At 32.8% G+C, this 16,321-nt stretch overlaps 1 protein-coding gene across 2 annotated transcripts in view; it reads right to left on the bottom strand.

Moving 5' to 3' along the window:
• LOC118200642 (F-box only protein 21-like) overlaps window positions 1-16,321 on the bottom strand; it is a 90,011-nt gene that overhangs the window by 8,699 nt on the left and 64,991 nt on the right. For both annotated transcript variants that reach the window (XM_035372606.2, XM_085821605.1), the window contains exons 10-11: window positions 4,294-4,364; window positions 241-398 (exon numbers count right to left, since the gene is read on the bottom strand). In XM_035372606.2, coding sequence (XP_035228497.2) covers window positions 241-398; window positions 4,294-4,364 — 229 coding nt within the window. The remainder of the gene's footprint in view (window positions 1-240; window positions 399-4,293; window positions 4,365-16,321) is intronic.

Here is a 16,321-nt window from a genome sequence, read left to right as displayed (position 1 = left end):
CTTCATATTTTTTCTTGGTAATTATTTATGAGTTATTATACACATATCCAGATATGCAGAAATAATGGCAAATAAAATACCCCAAAATTGGTGGTGAAACTTCATAACTTCATTTGGGCACATTCAAGGCAATTATCTCAATATAAAAAGTAGTTTTTGTGACTATTAATGTATATTACAGAAATGAAACATTTAAAAATAATACATTCAATTGCAGCAAATACAATAAGGAAACTGTACCTTGAGCAGCATATCTGTTTGTTCCATCTTCTGCTAAGACATGATAAAATGGTTGTCTATCTTTGCTGGGAAGTTTGTATACACCCATTTGCTTTATCCAATCTCTACTGGCAACACACTCACTATCCCAACCATATATGACGCAGCGATAATTATACCTATTATTAAGAATAAAATTTAAGCAAATGTTTCTAAAAATATGTAAGCATAGCTGCCAACCTTGAAATATGTAAAATCAGGAGTTTCTGGGAAGTTTTTGTACTGTGCAACATCATTTTAAAAGGATTCAAAATTGATTTAAATTCACTATACAACATATGATATTCAACTGCTTATAGTATAATTCTGATGTAGGGCCAGTGCTAGTCTTTTTTGCTGCCCAATGCAGTCTATGTGGGTCCTCTATTCGGCTACCCAGTGCTTTTCTAATTTAAAAAAAATTACTGCCCCTAAATTCTGCTGCCTGGTGGAACAGCACCAGTTCTAGCACAGGCCATATTCTGACATAAAATATATTAATATTTAATTACATAGTCTAACAGGGTTCATAGCCACATTTTAGTTAAAAAAATAAGCACCTATAAGCACTTTTCAAGCACATTTTAAGAAAAAATAAGCACCTGTCTAATTACATCACACACAACTGCATAACCTTAAAAATTAGACTTGTAATTTAAAATATGAGAAATGAAGTACTTATTAAGAGAGAATAAGCATTACCTCAACTATGGAAAATATTTTTTTTTGTTTTTGTTTTTAATTTTAAATAATAGTTCAATTTACAGAACTAGTTTACAATGAGAGGAAAAAAAACTATGAAGAACTAAACTATATTACAAGATTTAATGATGAAATTTCAGTTCAAAATAGAGAAAATAAATAATAATAAGGCATATTTACTGTATTCGCTTGGAACCTAATATTAAATGCAATTTATTTTTCCACTCATATTGATATTTAAATAATTTAAATCTAAATTCTGAACATTTTCTAAATTTTCTTTGTATATCAGTTTTCTCTTAACAGATATCGCAAGCAAAGTAATTTAAGTAAAAAAGAGGAACATTTCTGAAATCAGAAGACAGAAATTTGCTTCATGCAGTCATCTATAACAGTAAAAGCTTAACTAACCCGCATACTTGAAAACTAGCGAATATTCGGACAGTCGAGTGTAACTTGAAGGAGCGGAAAGGGGGTAGCCGTTCTTTAGATTTTCCCGCTAAATAAATGCTTTTGACATTTCAATATGTGTATCATATAAAAATAAACCAACGGAACTAAAAAATATTCTGCTTAGCAAGCACAGTAAAACTCTTTTAAGTGTTCATAAACAAATCTCGGACTGAACATCAAAATTAATTATCTCTGCAAAATATCACAAACGTTATTGCGCAATACATGCGCCATAATTCTTCCCAACGTGATATTACGCAATCGGAATCAACAACTACCGGTATTGGGAGAATAAAGAACTAAATAACTGGGGTGTTTTTCATTCTAATTTTCAACAGACGACGTTAAATTTCTGGAACAGAAACATTATTCGCTTGGGTTGGTAGACCGCAGAACTTTTAGTCCTATTCAATCCAGATTGGAAAGTGACCCCCCCAAAAAAAAGGTGAGAAAGGGGAGACCTCCCAACCTTCGTACTGTATAATGTATTGGTCAAAAAAATGAAATTATTTTGACTATTCGATTACTTTCCCTTTATTTAAGCCATTTTGAATATTATTCCTTAGAAAGCTAATTTGTGTTAAAACACAACCATTTTTGGAAGTTTACTATACTTCAGCAGTTACTGCAACTACGTTATTATAAACATTCATACATATGCTCATAATATACCCATAACGATCATAATAAACACGAATATGAAATGACCAAGCGGAACGAGAATGCAAATTATTAAGATCTTGATAGAAATTCAAACGTGTGTAGTATTTGGGTGGGAGGAAAAGAATGCCAAATGTAGCGGAATTTTCTACTGTTTTCACAATTCTTTGACCAACAGAATGACGGGCACCTGTCTGTACTCTTCGTGCACACCAAAGGCTATGTTAATGCAGAGAAAGGGGGAAAAGCTATTTCCGGGAGTACGACTCACCATATTAGGAAGAAAAGTTGTTTATTTAATTTCGGCTTTGGTACGAGGAAAAATAGCGCATTCATTAAAAAAAAAAGGCACTAAAAGCAACAAATAAGCACTAAAAACAAAAAAATAAGGGCTTTAAAGAAAAAGTAAGCACCTATAAGGGCCTTTATATTTTATTTCCAAATATAAGGACTTATAAGCACTTATAACGACCGCTACAAACCCTGTCTAAGTTTTATGTCCTTTAGCTAATTTCATTTTGTAATTTTCTTATGCTTTGAGAAAACTCTTGAGTGAAAGAAAACTCTTAGTGAAGAAAAGCTTTATATTATCAAAGTACTTTTAAATATACTGAAAATAAAATTATTTGCATTGTACTTTTCATATTTGTTCCGAAATGGGGATCTACATGCTGACCTAAAATAAAATTAAATACAAATATTCGTTGATTAAATATTTGGATGAATCTTCATATTTAATTTTACAAATGTCAACAATATGATTAAGGCAATTCAGATCAACTAAAATTCAATGACAAAAAAAGTGCTAAATACCACTAGGAATGGAGGACGGTGAAATTTGCACAATTTAAGCTTCATTAATTCAATAATGAAACGTAACTGAAAAAAACATATTCTTGATTAAAGGCAACAACAACAGCAGCAACCAAAGAAGAAAAAGGGGGGAAGATTCGGTGATCTACTGCGAGACCGAGAAATGCGTTGAAAAACTGAAAGTCTCCTAGTAAAACCAACCGACAGAGCTGGCAGCTATGCACAAGCATACAGCAAGGATTTACTCACAAAATATATTTGCAAGCCTTAACTTTTATTTAAGATAATAAAGAAAACATTTATTTAAATAACTCTTAGGAATAGTACGATAAAAGCATTTATTCATTCCGTATATTATTATATACATACATGCTTGTAACATAATCAGATTTCTGTACCTTCAACTATTTCTGAAACTTTATGTTGGACTTTTTTGATAATGATATACAAGGATCATACATAAGAGGAATATGGTTTTCAAACAGACTTTAATAGATCAGATAAATCAAAATCTAGAAGGACAATACCAAAACTCAGTTTAAGAAAGATCCCAATTATAGTACTATACTTGGAAGTGACTGATTAAAACTTCTATGCAATTTTTAGGTTCTTTTCTTGTTACCCAACTCTAACTTGTTTACATGTGCTTTTCCGCAAAATTCATGATATTTAACAGATATTTTAGTTCTAGATTTTTTATGTGAGATTTTTAGCAGTATTTTCAACCAAACTACACTGCCTTTTATTTTACTTCACTAACCATGCCAATGCTTTACAGTTTTAACAAAAAAAAAAAAAAAAAAACATCCTCTCTCAACATCAGACTGATTATGCAAGAGATCAAGCACAAATTTCTAAACTATAATATATCCAAAATTCAAAAATGTTAAATCAACATACTTCTAGATTGCTTCAACATGACATTTTTTCAATGAATTTGGTTAAAAAAAAAAAGCTTGAAAACGTATTAAGTAAATCAATAAATAAATAAACAATTTTCAATTTATTACATAATAAAACATTTTAAAATTAGTAATTAATACTAACTTAAAATAATTATTATATAAATGGGTCAACCATCACTGACAGGTAATTGTAGACTTTTCCATAAAAACATAATATAAACATTAATTGGTTTCCTGTTTTGCTCAAAGAGAAAGATCATTTCCCAATAAAATTTAGCAAATTGGCATCTGGAGGATTTTTAATGGTGACACAAAACTCCAGCATGCACTCCTAGGATACTAAATAATTTAGCCTTCAAAAGTAGTGATTTGTCTTAAATGCATAATACACGATAAAGAATGATGTTTCCATTTTCTTGAACACCTCAAACACTCTCATTTCATATGACATAAATTACAGAAACAATTGAATCTATTTTGAACTAACTTTCAAAGAACTCACATCTTATGCTTCATTATCATGCCAACAGCAAATTTTACACGGTTTTCATCATCTCGTGTCTGAACTTTCACCTAGAATGAAGAAAAAGATTTTCTAGAATATGAATGCAGGGTATACTCTATCATCATTAATATACAGGGTTGCCACTCAAACAGGAGAATGAAATTCCCTGACTTTTCCAGGTATGTTTCGAGAAAATTCCAATCTATCCGCGTAATGTACGTTGGCTGTGCTAAGAGGTAAATTAATTATGGTATTACTTGTACTGTGTAGCAAATTCACTTAATTATTCAATAAATCCCAGAGGACATTTATTCTTAATTATTCTTGGTACACTTTGTTTGATAATTTTGTTTACTTTTCTGCTTAAAAAACTTAATAAAATTTAAGATATATACATTGGATAACAACTGTACGTTTTGTTTAATTATTACTCATGATCATCCCCAGTTCAACACGAGGCTAATCCGGTTCTTATAAATCACAACGCAATGCTAAAAGTTAGGTTAGATTTTAGGTAAATTAAATTTGTGTGAGGTGTATTCTTAAAAGGCACCTTAACACTTGAAAACACAAATATAATTATAATAGGAGTTGTTTTCTCCACTGAAGATTGAGATTAGAATCTGCCCAATCAGGAATAAAATAAGGCTTTTTTTGCAGACATTCTGCAGCTAAACGAAAGAAAGAAATCTATTTAATGATATTTTTTTACTAAATTGAGGTATTTTATATTTATTTCGCAGCATACACAAGGAAAAAATATGTGCATTAAATTTCGTGATGTCATCATACTGCTAGAATTAATTTCAGGATTATGCCAGAGAAAATTTCCTGAAATTTGGAAATATTATTTACTAATGATAAATAAATTTAGAGGGAAGAAACAACATTAAATGATATGAATAACATAAAAATAAAGATAATTACTTAAAAATTTAATTAGAATAATCAACGATATTTTAGCGAATATACCGTATTTACGCGAATCTAATGCGCATCGTTTTTGGCCAAATGTAGTATTCAAAATTGGGGTGCGCATTAGATTCGATGGCGCAGTAGATTCGAGTGCAAAGTTCGCCGATGACGTCAACCAAATTTCTCGACTACATTTACCGTTACATTTATCGTTGACACATTATTGCATAGAGGATACAACCTGCAGAGTACGTAGTCACGAAATGGAGGGCAAATAGAGAAGAATGTCATATGACGCTACTTTCAAACGTAAAGTAATTCTTTATGCTGAAAAAATGGCAATAGAAAGGCAGGGAGAGAGTTCAATGTAGCTGAGAGCAATGTTCGCTTGTGGCGGCAACAGAAATTGGCACTGTTTGCAACTAAAGCTAGTAAAAAGAAATTCACTAGCCCTCGCAAAGGAAGACACCCTAAAATTGAAGTAAAAGTTTTGAAATTTGTATGTGAAAGGAGGAAGAATGGACAACCTGTGACTAGTGACACCATAAGATATAAAGCAAAAGAGGAGGCTGAAGTTCTTGGATACCGAAACAAGAGTTTAAGGCTAGCCGTGGATGGGTGGATCGGTTTATGAAGCGGATGGGTTTATTTCTAAGACGTCGTACAACAATATGTCAAAACATTCCTGCAGATTTTGAGGGAAAACTACTAACATTTCAGTGGTATGTCATCACACTTCGGAAGGAAAAGAATTTTTTAATGGGGCAAATTGGCAACGCTGACGAGACGGCAATTTGGTTTGATATGCCTCGTAACTACACCATTACGGAGAAGGGGACTAAGGAAGTTATCACCAAAACTTCGGGATGTGAAAAACAACGCGTAACAGTGATGCTGGCAATAACAGCAGACGGGTGCAAACTTCCCCCTTTCTTAATCTTAAAACGGAAAACACGCCCTAAAAACCCTAAGAATGAAAAGCTGTTCCAGATGATGTCCTGATACGAAAGCAAGAGAAGGGGTGGATGACGGAATAATTAATGCTTGATTGGCTCCGAAATGTATGGAAACGCCGTCCCGGTGGGCTCTCTAATCCACCATCAATGCTTTGTCTGGACGCATTTCGTGGTCATCTCACCGACGACGTAAAAAAGAAGATGCACAGCCTAGGCAGTGATCTTGTTATCATTCCTGGAGGGGTGACGTCTGTGTTACAACCCCTGGACGTTAGTATAAATAAACCTTTTAAGGGGTACGTTCAGGCGGAGTACGAAAAATGGTTTTGTGAGCCAAATCGTGTATTGACCCCGACAGGAAAAATTAAGCGTGCTGCACCGCACATTGTTGCACACTGGGTTTCTGCTGCCTGGAAAAGCATCGAAACACCAATGATTGTGAAATCTTTCAAGAAATGCTGCATTTCAAATTCATTGAATGGCAGTGACGATGACATGCTCTGGAACGCCGAGTATGACGATGACGATGATGAGGAAAGAAGAAATGAATCTGCTTCTGACGAAGAGAGCTGCGAGGATTCCAGTGATGAAAACATTAGTGAATAAAGACGTTTACTATTAATCACTGATTGTAGAAACTGTTAGCTAGATAGAAATGTTACGATTTATTTCATGTTCATATTTTACGATAGGTACCGTATAAACGGTATAGTGCTAATTAACAATGATTGTTTCACATGACAATAGCCCACTAATAGGTTAATTCTATGTTCTGCTACTTTATGTATAAATCCATTGTTGTATAAAATATGGTATCTAAATTTAAATAAAATTATCATACCATTAATTGACAGTTTATATACAAATCCATTGTTGTATAAAATAAGATTCAATAAATTCCTCATATCATTGATGCGCATTACATTCGCCGACAAACAATTTTTTTATTATTTAAAGTTTTAAAATGGGGATGCGCATTAGATTCGATGGCGCATTAGATTCGCATAAATACGGTAGTTATATTACATGGTTATCCCAGATGATTGAGTACTATTTTTTTATTTTACTGCAAAATGACAAGGTATTTATTAAAAAAAAAAAGAGAGAGAGAGAGAGAGATTTTGCGATAAAATCCTAGTATATGATACGGCCTTCGCATGATTTTGAAAACTGTCGCCATGAACAAAATGACCCGTTTACTGCTCATCATCATGTCGCCAAATCCCGCTGTACCGTACATGGAGATTGTTCTGACCAAAGAACGTCTATGTAAAAAGCGGAGGGAAAATTTGCCAAGGGATTTGACAACGGAATTGCCAGAATTTCCCTCTCCGGATGTGTACAGGAAATTGAGAAACACGTGTTAAGAAGAAACGTTCTTTGACAAAAAAGAAAACTACGAAAATCCGTTTTTAAATTATTGCGAAAAATCCAAGAAGAAATGCCTTCCCCCCCCCTCAAAATTACTAATCCACGAATTAATTTACTTGCGCCAAAAAATATTTTCTTTTCCTTTAAAGACATTTTAAACGATATTCATTTTATGAACTCTTGATAATGTGACCTTTGAACTTCGACAGCGGTTTCGAGCTTTGGCGACAGATATATCGCGCATGCACAGCTGTTTCCCGCTATGATGGAACTGAGCCACGTCTGTTGCAGAGAGGTTTTCCTTCTTTACAATACATATTTTTTTAATTCTAACCTTCATGGTAACGTATACTAGGATTAAACCCATTTTGTTTTATACGAGAACAGGTACTTTCTTTAGTTCATGCACTGCACATGCGATTCTCGAGGTTACTGGAAACCAAAACTTGCGGGAAACTTGCTTTGCCTTTCTAAAAAAGACAATCGAATTGGAGCTGCGAAAATTGGCTCTATGCCAGCAGCGCGAATGACACTCACGTGATACACAATTCGCCAAAAAATGTGATCTCTTCCGACATCGGCGCAAAATTCGCCTTTTTTGGCGGGATTGTTGTATGAAATTCCCTGACTTTTCCAGATTTTGACTAAAACACTTAAATTCCCTGATTTTTCAATGAATTTTTTGGTCAATTTCCGAATTCCCCGACTTTTTCCGGTTTTCCAGGTAGCGTGGCAACCCTGAATATATTTTTTCCCCTAAATACAGCAAACAATAAATAACTGATTAAAAATCATCTTTAACACATATTCATTTTTCACAGTCTACACATACAGTGTGTAGGAGATGAACAACTAATTAATTTTAAAACTCATTTTCATGTTTGATAAGTTAATCTTTAGTTAGGATTTCAAGGATTAGGGGATATTTGGACATTACAGTGACAAGCTCTCTCTTTCTGTATTGATGCATGCTGTTGAATTTAACTGAAAATCACTTTTATAACCACTGCCAATCTTGTTACCCAAACTTAAAATTGTCCCCTTTTACAGAAGTATATGTAATGCTCTGTTAACCTTTATTACAAGCTTAAGTAAGATGGCTTAGATCATTCACATATGATTACTTCTCAAGTAATTTATGCAGCCTGTGAATATATTTGAATTAGATATTTGTTTCAAATATGGTGCTTATACTTTTGGGGATATAAGATATGGATTGAGGTTATGTGTATGACTGCTATGGAAAGAAAAATTTGATGTGTGCACCACGACTTCCTTGTACGGAATATTAAATTATACACATTTTTTCTTGCATTTCATTTAAACTTATTGGATTGAATTAAATCTACTCCATCGATAGCGCAAAAACCACAATAAAATAAATGCACTCTTTAAAATTCCAGGGTTGCCACTCAAACAGAAGAATGAAATTCCCTGACTTTTCCAGGTTTTCCAGGTGTGTTTCAAGAAAATTCCAGTCTATCCGCGTAATGTACGTTGGCTGTACTAAGAGGTAAATTAATTATGGTATTACTTGTATTGTGTAGCAAATTCACTTAATTATTTAATAAATCCCAAAGGACATTTATTCTTAATTATTCTTGGTATACTTTGTTTGATAATTTTGTTTAGTTTTCCACTTAAGAAACTTAATAAAATTTAAGATATATGTATATTGGATAACAAATGTATGTTTTATTTAATTATTACTCATGATCATCACCAGTTCAACACAAGGCTAATCCGGTCCTTATAAATCACAATGCAATGCTAAATAGTTAGGTTAGATTTTAGGTAAATTTAATTTGCGTGAGGTATGTTCTTAAAAGGCACCTTAACACTTGAAAACACAAATATAATTATAATAGTTGTTTTCTCCACTGAAGAGTGAAATTAGAATCTTCCCAATCTGGAATAAAATAAGGCTTTTTCTGCAGACATTCTGCAGCTAAACGAAAGAAAGAAATCTATTTTAATAAATTGAGGTATTTTATATTTATTTCGCAGCATACATAAGGAAAATATATGTGCATTAAATTTGTATTAAATTTGGTATGTCATCATACTGCTATAATTAATTTCAGGATTATGCCAGAGAAAATTTCCTGAAATTTGGAAATATTATTTACTAATAATAAATAAATTTAGAGGGAAGAAGCAACATTAAATTATATGAATAACATAAAAATAATTACTTAAAAATTGAATTAGAATAATCAACGATATTTTAGCGAATATACTTATATTACATGGCTAGCCTAGATGACTGATTACTATTTTTTTATTTTACTGGCAAGGTATTTATTAAAAAGAAAAAAAAAAGGTTTAAAAAGATTTTGCGGTAAAATTCTAGTATACGGTAAGGCTTTGGCACGATTTTGAAAATTGTCGCCAAGACCAAAATGACCCGTTTACTGCGCATCAAGATGTCGCCAAATCCCATTATTATTCTAACCAAAGAAAGTCTATGCAAAGAAGAAAAGGTTCCATACAAGTAAAATGCTATTACGCCGCTAGGATGCGGAGGGAAAATTTGCCAAGGGATTTGGCGACGGAACCTGGCGGCCAGAATTTTCCTCTCCGCGATGTGTACAGGAAATTGAGAAACACGTGTTAAGAAGAAACGCTTTTTGACAAAAAGAAAACTACGAAAATCCCTTTTTTAAATTATTGCGAAAAATCCAAGAAGAAACGTTTTATCAAAGGACGTTTCTTCTTGGATTTTTCGCAATAATTTTAAAAACGGATTTTCGTATTTTTTTTTTTTTTTTTTTTTCTCTCCCCTGAAAATAACTAATCCATGAATTAATTTACTTGCGCCAAAAAATATTTTCTTTTCCTTTAGAGTTTAACCACTTGCGCTAAGACTAAACTTCACGGTTGCGGTGCCGTGCGCTACAATATAACAAGCGGTAAAGTGTCTCATTTACGCCGCTCCGCATCTGCGAGTGCAATCCAAGTGTAACTTGAGAAATAAACAATCTCGTTGTTAGGCGACGTGTGCACCATGTTATTTTCATTTTTGCGATAAATGCTTATCGACGTGTTCACGTCGCTCGCGGTTTGAGACAAAAGCATCTTGACGTGCGTGGCACGTCTTTTTAGCGCAAGTGGTTAAAGAAATTTTAAACGATATTCATTTTATGAACTCTTGATAACGTGACCTTCGAACTTCAACACCGGTTTCGAGCTTTGGCAACAGATATATCAGACATGCACAGCTGTTTTCCCTCTATGGTGGAACGGAGCCACAGCCACGTCTGTTGCAGAGAGGTTTTCCTTCTTTACAATACATATTCTTTGATTCTAACCTCCATGGTACCGTATACTAGGATTAAACCCATTTTGTTTTATACGAGAACAGGTACTTTCTTTAGTTCATGCACTGCACATGCGATTCTCGAGAATATTGGAAACCAAAAGTTGCTTTGCCTTTCTAAAAGACAATCAAAAATTAGAGCTGCGAAAATTGGCTCTATGCCAGCTACCTGAATGACACTCACGTGATACATAATTCGCCAAAAAAGTTACCTCTTTCAACGTCGGCGCAAAAATCGCTTTTTTTGGCTGGATCGTTGTATGAACTTCCCTGACTTTTCCAGATTTTGACAAAAATACTTAAATTCCCTGACTTTTCCTGGTTTTCCAGGTTTTCCAGGTAGCGTGGCAACCCTGAAATTCACTATATTTGTTTACCATAACGACACAATGGTGATAGGTTCACTTAACAGCGTTACATCTCATTCATTTTATAACTCAGAAAACACAAAATTTATATCACCTGAAGAATTATCTAATCGTTACCACATGTTCTATTCAAATACTATAATAAATTTAAAACAATGTATAAAAGAAATTAAACAAACAAAAACGTTTCCCACAGACGATTCAATATTTCTCATTCAATTCATTCAGTTCTCACTGCAAGGCAAATATACATAAAAACTCAAAATATCTATATTAAAAGTTGCTGTGAAGCTTAGTTTCTCTAGATTGGCAACAAATCCACTATTCCGCAAAGTTTCAAATGTAAACAAATATGGCTGCTATGGTAAAAATAATTAGGCTTAGAGACACTTAAACAACTTTTAAATTGTTGATAATTCTACAAATATTGCATGCAGATTTACTACAGGCATAAAAACCTTAAGCGGAAGATAAGACAACACAATTCAATCATTGTTAAAGCAAAAAATGCACAATATACAAACATGCGACGGAGGGCGTGGGCACCATGCCTCTACCATTGAGGTTAATTGGTATAGCGCCATGTCCACCTATATCTAGAGTTTGGCTAGAGCGTGGTGTCAAACAAACGGCTCGCACTGAGCGTCCAACCCAGCACCGGATTCATCCGAAGGACAGTCCCACGGACCAAAGCGCCCTCCGGGAATTCACTCTCACCCAACTACTCGGGTCACAGAGTGGATATATATATACATATATTTATATACTTTTGCTACGGCCGATTGCAACCAAAATACGAGGTGCACATCTACATGTTACAGCAGTCCTACATACAAAATTTCAATGTTCTGAGGCTACTCGTTTTTAAGTTATGCGTGATACATACATAGGTATGTACATACGCATAGACACCATGAAAAATCTTCAAAATTCCTTTTAAACCAGTTTTATAACTTTTGGGGAGAAAAAGAGTACTTTATTCTGTCCTTATGTACAGATGTCATGCAAAAACATTCGATAGTGGTCAAAATGGATATTTTCGTTGAAGTATGATACCTGAAATTTTTGCTATTACAATACTTCCTTTTTACTTCATACGAGGAAGTAAAAAAGAATGAGTAAACTGGAGAGCTCTTTACCACTGTATGTTTGTATGCTAGGCCATGTGATTAGGGTAAGATAGAAGAATTTCCCCATGTTAGTACAGTACAATTTAATTCCGCCATCTGATAATTAGGGGCACTTCAGTATTATGAAACTTCTTTTTAAGGTTAAAAGTGAGTTATTTAGTACTTTATTCAACTTATTGTAATTACTTGATGTCGGTCTAAAAAGTATAACCAATAGATATTTTCTGCGTATCTTTGGATTTCAGACAGAAAATAACTATAAATTTGAATTTTTTCCTTTGTGTTATTACTTTTTATGCATGTTTTGATAAATATTAACTGGAAATTAAAATGTTTACTTTTTCAAACCTTAAAAAAAATGTTCTGGCACATCAGTTGCTTTCAGTTCTAGCATCCCCCTAACATGCAGTATGAGTTTGAGGTCACTGGCTTAAGTAATAAAAATGCTTTAATGACACAATATGCAATCTACTGCTCATAGTCAGTTAGTTGTTTTGATGGCAACAATAAAATTGGCTGCTGTTTTAATCAATGCCCCTGACATTTTATCACATGTTTGAACATTGAATTTTTTATTTCATAGAGCTATTACTATAGAATTATGAAAGTAATGAAATTTAGAGTACCATACCTCATGTATTTCTGTTATTTTGCATAAGCATGGCGGAGATCCATTCATAAACGTGATGACTATTTTTTGGCCACGCTACGCAACATTCATAATGTATAAGGCTGAATGGTTCACAAAAACAGCCCTTTTAAGCAATACTTCTGCTTTCATTTAGCAAAATTGGAAGGAATTTCATGGAATTAAAAATTGGATACGTTATTAAACCAATTAATGAAATCATTTCCATTTACTTATCATTATTTGTATTTTCATTCTTTAATAGATTGTTCTAGTGGTACCATATAAGAAATACATAAATTAAAAAGTGGCAGATAACATACGACATCATTAAAAATTTTTATTTTCGTACTTTAATAGATTGTTCTTGTGGTACCATCTAAGAAATACATAAATTAAAAAGTGGCAGGTAACATACGACATCATTACAAAACATTCAAAGAAATTTTTGGAATACAACAATGAAATATTTGCTCTTTTGTGAGACAAGGATTTCAGTGTGTATTTGATCTCAAGGATATTACTAGTTGCATTTGATCATAAGTGTATTACTACATGTATTTGATCATAAATGTATTACTATATGTATTTGATCTCAAGGATTGTATTTTTCCAATTTACACTTTCCAATTTACACTTATATCCAATAATTTAGATGTATATGGACCTCCCCCAATACAAACATCTAAAATGGAATATATCTTAGAATTGCAGGCTCCCACCCAAGACTAAAAAAAACCATGAAAATGGCGATAAAATGCGAGATGTGATTTTTTATTTTATTTTTAATTCTCTTATTACAGCAACTGCTCAGGCAGTCGTTTTTACTCCTGAATTATTTTTCCCCCATCTCATAAGGTTAAACTGCACTAGGATTTGGAAACTCAGTATCAGGAGTAAACAGAGACTTTTCTTCAGTATATGCATTGTCATACCTGTGAACCAAGATTGCACTCTACAAATAATAATAATAATAATAATAATAATAAATTAAAATTAAAATAAAAATAAAATAATAATAAAAAAAAAAAACACCACTTTGGGTTAAAAGAAACGCAGAGCAATTTTTTATCAAATATTTGGACAATTTCTCAGATTCTTCAGCTATATGATAAATCACTATTTGCACATAAGTGTAAATCCTCTATAGCTTTCCTGCATCAGCAAGAACAGATCATAACATGAAACTTTCAGAAAAATGAAAAATGGTGCTCTTCATCAGGACATTCACAAGGATATGCGAATGGTTTACTGAATTTGAGATTTTTTTCAGTCATGTGGAAAATAAAGTCAGCGAAGACCAACTGAAGTATGAATGCTCCATTTACAAGAATGAGAGGAACACTCCAGAGCATAAAGCACTGTTTCTTGTAAGTTTCAAATATGGACTCAGTTAATCAAATTCATGTAGTGCAGAAAGTATATAGAAATCCTTTATCCTGTATTTTCAATGTACTTTGGAATAATTTTTAAATCATGAACTGCAGATCAGGAAACAAAGGCAAATGTAAGTTTTTGTTGACATTTAATTCATTATAATAAATCCTTAGTGAACGTGAGGAGGTTATGTCATTAAAAAATTGCATGTATGGCAAAATCTCATCTATCGAAAAAGCATGTTAAGTATAGTTCAGATTAAGGAAGAATGTATAAATTACACAAATCTAAATATTACTGTAATTAAAAGGGAAAAAATGTTAATTGAAAGGATTTTTATTACTGCTAAGTCAACAGGTACATGAAACAATTATTTTATTTAAATTATTTTATTCATTTATTTATTTTGAATATGTAGTGATTTTTGTTTGGAACAATGTTTCATGCAACTCATTAAATGTTTCGCAGTAAAGAATGAAACATTTTGAAATACGTCTCACAAAATGTCCTTTTCTTCATTTCTATCTATCTTCGTTAACTTCTCGTGAAAGGCTCTTTATCTTCTTCCATATCGCAGCTTTCACTAACTGCTGGTGTTACAAGATCATGCAGCTTTTCATGTCATACCAGAATTTTAAGTCAACTAATTCTTTGATTTATTTTTCTTCCATATTTGAAAATTCTTTGCTATTTATTTTGCAATGATTTGCTTGGTTTCTCTTTCCGATGGAAATCCTTTAAAATTGTCGACAACTTGTGGCCAGAGCTCATGCTAGCAAACAACATTCAACACTGTTGATGAATTCAGTTGTTCCTATGGGAATTAAATCATTTCTATGCAGCAGTTTATGTTTAACTAACTTTCAAAATGCCATTAGCGCATCATGCTTTAGTACCATGTCTTGGAGCACTATTAAGAATCAGGAGCAGATTAAAGTTAATTTTTTGATGTTTCTAAGCAATGTCAGATTTCTTTAATGAACGAATTTTCAAACCAGTCATTAATGAGGATTTTTGGAATCACGAATGAATTTTTAAATTTTATTATTTTTTTGCTTTTGCCCAAAATTCTTCAAAAGCTGCCTTTTTGAAAACTCACCTAAATATCCTCTGTTCTTTCCAGAATGTTGTTCTGAAAAGAAACTTTCATTTACAAATGAAAACTCCACCTCCATTCATATGCAAGTGAAATTACTTCAGAAATGAATTATGAATCCAGGTAGTTGAATAACAACTGTCTATTGACAGACATGTTCTGAGAAAATAAAGAAAGAAGAGCACTACGCTTGACAGGATGGATGGTAATGGTTTAGTTGGAAGCCTGATTTACTTAAAATACTACAGCATTAAATTTTCAAAAAATGTGGCATAATTACTCCTTTTAACATATTAAACAATGAATATTAAAAGGAAATGCAGATAAAGGCTGCTTAGAAAAAACATATTTAAACATATTAATGGTTTAAAAAATCTAATTTTGAAACACATGAAAAAGAAAGTGGTGAATAATGTATCTGATGATAATAAATGATTTCCAGTTTGCTTGTTAAAACAAATGCTCTTTAACAAAAATATTTGAGCCATTTTATTGTATTTTTGCAATTAAAATCAGACTGAATTTAAAATTACGTTTTGCACCTGATAGAATCTCAGAATCAAAGAAGCAAGATAATTTTATTTAGCATCATGGCTGGCACCAGAGCATGTGCAGCCACACCACACAGCCAAATTGAGTTGCAGTTTGTAGAGAATGGCAAAAAAGTGTATCACCACACCTGCATAGCACTATGCAATTCTCACAAATATTAAGCAACAGTTAAATTATTCAGAACTTATGGCCAAGAGAGGAGAGGCAAACAATTTTTCAAATGATGCAATATTGATAACTACTAAATCACTTTGAAAAAGAATACTTTTTTGATTTTTCTTATGCAATATAGCATGGTTGACTAGGTGCATCC

This window comes from Stegodyphus dumicola, chromosome 8, assembly GCF_044657685.1.
Source record: "Stegodyphus dumicola isolate Sdum_Otavi_A_Nest chromosome 8, ASM4465768v1".
NCBI classification, from domain to species: domain Eukaryota; kingdom Metazoa; phylum Arthropoda; class Arachnida; order Araneae; family Eresidae; genus Stegodyphus; species Stegodyphus dumicola.
Note: the sequence above shows the minus strand (reverse complement) of the source record. Positions and strands in the feature narration are given on the sequence as shown.